Consider the following 7,671-nt stretch of genomic DNA (forward strand, 5'->3'; position numbering starts at 1 on the left):
TCCTTCGGCCACTCCCTCCAGCTACTTCAGCCCATGGGCAGTTGTACTGACTGTGTGTTTTACTTTCTGTGTTCTATGATACTCTGACATCTTGGCGCCATGTTGGCCCAGGAGAGACTGCTTTTCCCAGAACCGGCCAATTCCTAAGGTGGCTAATTACTCCCCTGCAGACACATAGTTCGTAGGCAAGCCATCCAATGCAGAGCCCGTCACCCCAACCACTACCTGTATCGGGCTCTCACCCTCAGGGCCTGTATTCCCAGGTCCTGCTCCCCGAGGGCCAGGTGCCCCACACCTGAGGACAGCCTCTACCCCCAGAGCCTACTGAAGGTATTCAAAGCAGCCAATCCCAAGCCTGCCCCCCTGCCTCGCCCACGTCTTCCTGTGGAAACCACAGTAAAGGCTCTTGCCCAGGGCTCCCCTCACTTCCTTTCCTCCTGCCTGACCCGGTGGTCCCCGAGGGGCCCTGTGTGGTGTAGTAGCCTTTTCCTCATGGGCACTGTGAATAACTGTCTTTTCAGTGCAGTCGCTTGCTGGTCTGCTGGCCTCCTGCCTGAGTAAGGACAGAACCTACATGAAAGCAGCAGTGCGTCACCCACGGCCCGTGCACCGCACACACTTGGCGGATCCAGGTTGGCCACAGAGCAAGTGTGAGGACTGAGCCCCGAGCCCTGGTCTGAGGGGCTCCAGCTCCAGCTGGCGAGAGAGGCTGTACCCCTGAGCCCTGAAGGATAGTGAGGACAGCTATAAAGTACCAAGGGCGCCCGTGGGCGGGAGGGGGCTTGCGATTGGATCAAGGGCTCCAGCCCAGCTCTGGGCACCTGGGGTGAGGCATTGAAGTCTGTGTGGTCCCATTTCCCCCTCCTGGAAAAGGAGGGGCCATGCGGGTGCTTTCCGGAGTGTTGCCCAGGCTCTGGTATCCACGTGTTAGTCTACCCCCAGCCTCCTGTATCCGCGTGTTAGTCTACCTCCAGGCTCCGGTATCAGCTCTACTCAAGGACAGAGATGTAAATGTGCAGGCTGTGCATTCAATGGGGGAAGAAACCCAGAGAGAACAGGCGGGCTGTGGCAGGGGTGGAGGGAGCAGCATGCAGGGTGGTCCTCTGTTAAACATTGGGCACCTGCAAGGGAGGGGCGAGAAGAGGAGCCAGAGGGACCAGACCCTGTGGGGAGGCAACGTGGTCACTCTTGGCACCAGCCTGGGTCAGGCACGAACCAAACGGGGACCCAGAAAATTCTGCCTTGAGACTCTGCCAGCCCCATACGTATAAACCATCCTGGGCAGCTCAGATAGACAACTTCTCCATCATTCCCGGAAGTCCTAGTGGAGAGCGATTCTCGGGGAAGAAGTGGTTAAGAGCAAGGAGGAACTGTGTCAGAAACTCAGAGAATCTCCAATGAGAGAGAACCATGGAAATCGTCCAGTCCAACCCCATCATTTCTCCACTGAGGATTCTAACCTGGGAACTTGTTTACTAGCCGTGTAACTTGTACTTTTTATGCCACAGTTTCCTCATCTGCAACATAAATATAACGATGATATCTATTTACTTCATAAGGCCGTTGTGAGGACGTAATGAGTTCACATGAGTGAAGAGCTTAAACCAGCCCTGGCCACACCGAAAGTACTAGCCGTGTAACTTGCACTTTTTATGCCACAGCTTCCTCATCTGCAACATAAATATAGTGACGGTATCCACTTCACAAGACCGTTGTGAGGACAAAGTGAGTTCCCATGAATGAAGAGCTTAAACCAGCCCTGGCCACACCGAAAGGGGCGCATGAGCTACTCGCTGTTGCGCTCTGAGCACCAGGCTTCGTTCATGAGGCGGCTCCGCTCCACCAGAGCCAGGAGCAGAGAGAAAGCGTAGACAACCCTTTCAGACAGAAGAAAATGTAAAGGCCACCATTCATGCTGGGGAGGCCAGAGCGCCATGCTGCTTGCCATCCGTGTCCACTCGGAGCGGGGACTGTTGCTAGTTCCCACAGAGCCGCTCTATAAGGCGGGAGGAGGCCGAGGGAGGCTCGGCCCGGAGAGGTGAAGTGCCTCCCAAGGTAATAGCAGGTCTGAGCCTGGACGCCCCCCTCCTCACCCCCCAAGGGCCCCTCTATTCGCGCAGGCTCAGAATTCGGGGTTGAGTTCTCTTAGATCCCTCTCTATGTCCCCCTCAACCCAGGCTGAGGCAGTTTATAGAAGGTCCATACTCTCCCTCTCCCCTACCCCCCGCCTTTGCCTTTGTACCAGCATGCCAAGCTCCTGCGAAGGTCCCCAAGCTCCTGCCTCATCTTTGTCGTGTCACGTTTGCTGCAGGACATTTTCCTCTTTATTCCCCCCTTAGTTATTCCTTCGGCCCCACTCCCTCCAGCTACTTCAGCCCATGGGCAGTTGTACTGACTGTGTGTTTTACTTTCTGTGTTCTATGATACTCTGACATCTTGGCGCCATGTTGGCCCAGGAGAGACTGCTTTTCCCAGAACCGGCCAATTCCTAAGGTGGCTAATTACTCCCCTGCAGACACATAGTTCGTAGGCAAGCCATCCAATGCAGAGCCCGTCACCCCAACCACTACCTGTATCGGGCTCTCACCCTCAGGGCCTGTATTCCCAGGTCCTGCTCCCCGAGGGCCAGGTGCCCCACACCTGAGGACAGCCTCTACCCCCAGAGCCTACTGAAGGTATTCAAAGCAGCCAATCCCAAGCCTGCCCCCCTGCCTCGCCCACGTCTTCCTGTGGAAACCACAGTAAAGGCTCTTGCCCAGGGCTCCCCTCACTTCCTTTCCTCCTGCCTGACCCGGTGGTCCCCGAGGGGCCCTGTGTGGTGTAGTAGCCTTTTCCTCATGGGCACTGTGAATAACTGTCTTTTCAGTGCAGTCGCTTGCTGGTCTGCTGGCCTCCTGCCTGAGTAAGGACAGAACCTACATGAAAGCAGCAGTGCGTCACCCACGGCCCGTGCACCGCACACACTTGGCGGATCCAGGTTGGCCACAGAGCAAGTGTGAGGACTGAGCCCCGAGCCCTGGTCTGAGGGGCTCCAGCTCCAGCTGGCGAGAGAGGCTGTACCCCTGAGCCCTGAAGGATAGTGAGGACAGCTATAAAGTACCAAGGGCGCCCGTGGGCGGGAGGGGGCTTGCGATTGGATCAAGGGCTCCAGCCCAGCTCTGGGCACCTGGGGTGAGGCATTGAAGTCTGTGTGGTCCCATTTCCCCCTCCTGGAAAAGGAGGGGCCATGCGGGTGCTTTCCGGAGTGTTGCCCAGGCTCTGGTATCCACGTGTTAGTCTACCCCCAGCCTCCTGTATCCGCGTGTTAGTCTACCTCCAGGCTCCGGTATCAGCGTGTTAGTCTACCTCCAGGCTCCGGTATCAGCGTGTTAGTCTACCCCCAGACCCCGGTATCCGTGTGTTAGTCTTACCCCAGGAAGGGGATAGGAAACAGAGTGCCAGAGCAAAGGGGACGCCAACAGAGAGGATGGGACAGAGGTTTCGCTAACGTCTACCTTCCAGAAGGAATAGTAACCCAATGGATTACCAAGCCCCTGGGGCTCCTAAGATGCAGTTTAAACCCACAGGGCGTCAGTCTATTTTCCGTCACCTGACACTTGCAGGCCATGTGCCTTATAGAAGAGTCATGGCACAGGTACAGATACATATTCAACAACAATGATGGAACATGATTTTCTTTAAGACAATGCAAGCCAACAATTTCATTTGATGCTCAACCAGAGAAACAGTTCTGTTTCTACACTGGAGGGAACTGGCTGTGCTAGGCTGTCAGGGAGGGGTGCAGAGGGTGCATCCTCCTGTGCTGGGCTCTAGGGAGGGGTGCAGCTTGCCCCAAACACGGTGCCTTTAACTTAGACTTCAGAACAGAACTTCCATGGCATATAAATTCCACTACATATAGTAGACCAGGTAGTTTGGGGAATTAAAGTTTTTGATTTTAAATAATAGTAATAATAATTCCCATATTATCATTATTATAAATAATATTATTCTCATAATAATTTCTCATAATTTTTATCATCTTACATATTATTATCCTATAATAATTAATATTATAATAATTGACAGCCAACATTTACTGAGTGTTCACAATGCGACTGGTCCTGTTTTAAATGCTTGCCTTGTACGCATTCATTTACTCTTCACCACCCTCTGAGGTGGGTTAAATGAGTTAATATTTACAAAGTGAGTAAACATTTTATAAGTGCTCATTACATAAAGGAATGAATGAAGAACTAACTAAATAAACGGACAAATGAGCACAGGTTTTCTGCTTGTTTTATAGAGCAGAAGGTTAGTTACTGGGCTTAGGGTCCCATGAGCAGATGAAGCTGGGATTTCTTTTCTCCACCATCTAATTTCTCTGCTTACTTGCAATGTTGCCAAAGCAGGGAGGTTACTCATGTGCCAGAAACCCATGTTCTGGATAGAACAGCTTGACTGAGGAGTGAGCTACCTTGTAGCCACACCTCCATGTGACGGTTTGTTTTCCCCTTTGTGACAAACGACCCTGAAACACAGCTGTACTATGGGAATATTTGTGACTCCAGGGCTGGGTGTGGTGGAGGGTCTGCTGGGCTGCACAGTGTCCCCGGTACACGTGGTCTCATCCTCAGTGTCCTCTTCTGTAAGATGGAGATCATTACTCCTCTTGCAGAGAACTGTGGTAAGCAGTAGAGGCAGTGTAATGAAGTGGCTGACATACAGTCTAGGCCCGAGGTCGTCAAACTGCGGCTTGCGAGCCACTTGCGGCTCTTTGGCCCCTTAAGTGTGGCTCTTCCACAAAATACCACGTGCGGGAGCACGTACAGTGCGATTGAAACTTCGTGGCCCATGCGCAGAAGTCGGTTGTCGGCCTGGGCCAGTCTATTTTGAAGAAGTACTGTTGATATTTGGCTCTGTTGACTAATGAGTTTGCGAACCACTGGTCTAGGCTCAGGAAACAGCTGTGATTGATGTTGATTGTATTATGGGATACCTAAGAGAATTACTTGTCAGTTCTGGTGGCTCTTCATTCTCGGGGAAAGGTAACAGCAGAGCCCTTGAAGAACCTTATGAAAGTTATGGATTTCATCTATCTATGCATGTATATCCAATACTTTGGATGTGATTTCATAGTAGGAGTGCCTGATAAATCATACAAGGTGCCCAGCTGAAATTGAATTTCAGATAAGCAGGGAATATATTTTTAGTATGAGTACTTCCCAAATATCGCATAAGTCATCGCTATACTAAGACATTTCTCATTGTTTATCTGAGTTCAAATTTCGAGGGGTGTCTGGTGCTTTTATTTGCCAAATCTGGCAGCTGTTTCATAGATTAACTAGAGAAGTGACAAAGACTAGAGAGCTTTCCCCAGGGACACAGCGGTGGATATGAACACACACACACACGTACACACACGCATGTGTGCGCTCACACCCTCAGAATTTTGCATACGTTTCAGGGAGCTCTGCTCTGGGAGATTCGCACTCACCAGGAGTCTTGGTTTCATTGGGAATCAGACATCGTACAAAGTGAGGGTGAGTGCTCCTCAGGTTGGTCATCAGTTTGTTTAGGTTTTCCTGGGGCAGAAACCAGAACAAGCACAGTTACCTTAGCAAATGTTTCACTGGGCAAAACAACCACAGCTGAGCGTGGAAGGGGCCGAACACGCACCCTGAACACCGCCGACACGGTCTGGAAGGAGGAGCCCTTCTTCTTCCCTCCTTTCTTGCTCCCCCCGGAGTCACCTGGAGACAGACACAGAGGGGGTGTCAGAGGAGCTCTGAGGACATCACTCTCCCCAGCCCTGAAGGTTTTGGCTTTCTCCTGATAGAAGAGACCTGAGGGTTTCTATGTGTGTTTTTTAATGTGCCTCTGAACTCCTTAGATTTGGGTGTGCGATCCTTTGTCCCTGGGAATGGGGTGGGGTGGGGTGTGGACGGCATTCACTGGGATATAACTGAGGTCCTCCGCATCCAAGGAGAATATTTTCCCTCAGAAGTCAGACCTGACGCTCAGCCAAGTTGCCGGCAAGATGGAGACACCTCTCTTGAGGACTGTCCTTCCTTTCATGAGGTTTCCTCCTTCTGTGCTTGAGCCCTGTTCATCTCTGAGTGAGGAAGTAACCGGAAGTAATGCAACTGAACATTCCCAAGACTTTTGTACAAGGAATGAGCTGTAGAATATTCTTGAGAATATTCTTTTCTAAAAAACGGAAATTTGGCTGAAACCGGTTTGGCTCAGTGGATAGAGCGTCGGCCTGCGGGCTGAAGGGTCCCAGGTTCAATTCCGGTCAAGGGCATGTACCTGGGTTGCGGGCACATCCCCAGTCGGAGATGTGCAAGAGGCGGCTGATCGATGTTTCTCTCTCATCGATGTTTCTAACTCTCTATCTCTCTCCCTTTCTCTCTGTAAAAAATCAATAAAATATATTAAAAAACAAAAAAACGGAAATTTGATTTGGAGTCAGTGATACCAGGTCTACTTTTCCTAAATGGCTCAATTTCCGATTTAGTCTCTGATATGTCATCAAGTTTCATGTGGAAATGTCATGTCTTAGTTTCGCCTGTATGCCCCTCACTCCACTTTCCTGTCCAGGGTCCATCATGGATTCATGTTTGGGTCAGGGGAAGAGAGGCAGGAAACCACCTCCCCAGATCCACACCCACTGGGGGTCTTATATGTAGAGTCCTGGTGTATCTCTAAGTGATGTTATTCAATACAGTTTCAGAGAACTCTGATTAGATTAAAGGAAGCTGATGTTAATTGTTCAAGTTGAAACTTGTGCCAATTAATTTTTTAAATTGTCTAATTAGAGAATGAATGATTATATTGCATATCTTTTCAAATTTAAAATAAATTTGACAAATTTATGTGTTTAAGATAATTTATGATTTTTAAACGCTATTTTGGCAATTATTTTAGAAATGCATATATGAATAACCTTACAAAGTGATACTGGGCTGTACAGCTACTTTGGAAAACAGTCTAAAGGTTACTCCAAAAAGTTAAGCATGGAGTTACCATATGACTCAGTGACTGCACTCCTGGGTATATACCCGGGGAAATTGACAGCATATTTCCACATTAAAGCTTGTACACAAATGGTCATAGCAGCATTATTCACAATAGCCAAGAAGTGGAGACAACCCAAATGTCCATAAATCAGTGAGTAGATGGACAACATGTATATATACATACAAAGGAATATTATTCGTCTATAAAAAGTAGAGAAGTACTGATACATACAACAACATGAACAACCTTGAAAACACTAGACTAAGTGAAAGAAGCCAGACACAGAAGACCACAGAGTGCATGATTTCATACGCAAAATATCCAGAACAGACAAATCCATAGAGATAGAAAGGAGAACAGTCGTTGTCAGCAGGTGGAGATGTGAGGAGTAGGAAGCAACTGCTAACGGGTTACAAAGGTGATGATAATGTTCTTGAATTAGATAATGTGGTGGTTTTACAACCCTATCAGTATATTAAAAATCACTACATTTTTACAGAATGAATTTTATGCTTTCTGAATTATATCTCAATAAAAAACTATTAAAGAGTGCGGTATTGGCTGTCATGTCTACGGAGAGGTTTGTCCAGCTCCATAGAGCTCCACCGCGTAAGGGACAGGAAGAAGAGGAGAAAGGAAAATGGGGACCAGAGACAACAAATAAAGCAA

The 7,671-nt window shown here is 49.1% G+C and overlaps 1 protein-coding gene across 1 annotated transcript in view; it reads right to left on the reverse strand.

Moving 5' to 3' along the window:
• MYH13 (myosin, heavy chain 13, skeletal muscle) overlaps positions 1-7,671 on the reverse strand; it is a 53,547-nt gene that overhangs the window by 31,335 nt on the left and 14,541 nt on the right. Inside the window, exons 15-16 of the mRNA XM_006761723.1 lie at positions 5,659-5,732; positions 5,477-5,564 (exon numbers count right to left, since the gene is read on the reverse strand). Of these exons, the coding sequence (XP_006761786.1) occupies positions 5,477-5,564; positions 5,659-5,732 (162 nt within the window). The remainder of the gene's footprint in view (positions 1-5,476; positions 5,565-5,658; positions 5,733-7,671) is intronic.

This window comes from Myotis davidii, unplaced genomic scaffold, assembly GCF_000327345.1.
Source record: "Myotis davidii unplaced genomic scaffold, ASM32734v1 scaffold37, whole genome shotgun sequence".
Classification (NCBI taxonomy): Eukaryota; Metazoa; Chordata; class Mammalia; order Chiroptera; family Vespertilionidae; genus Myotis; species Myotis davidii.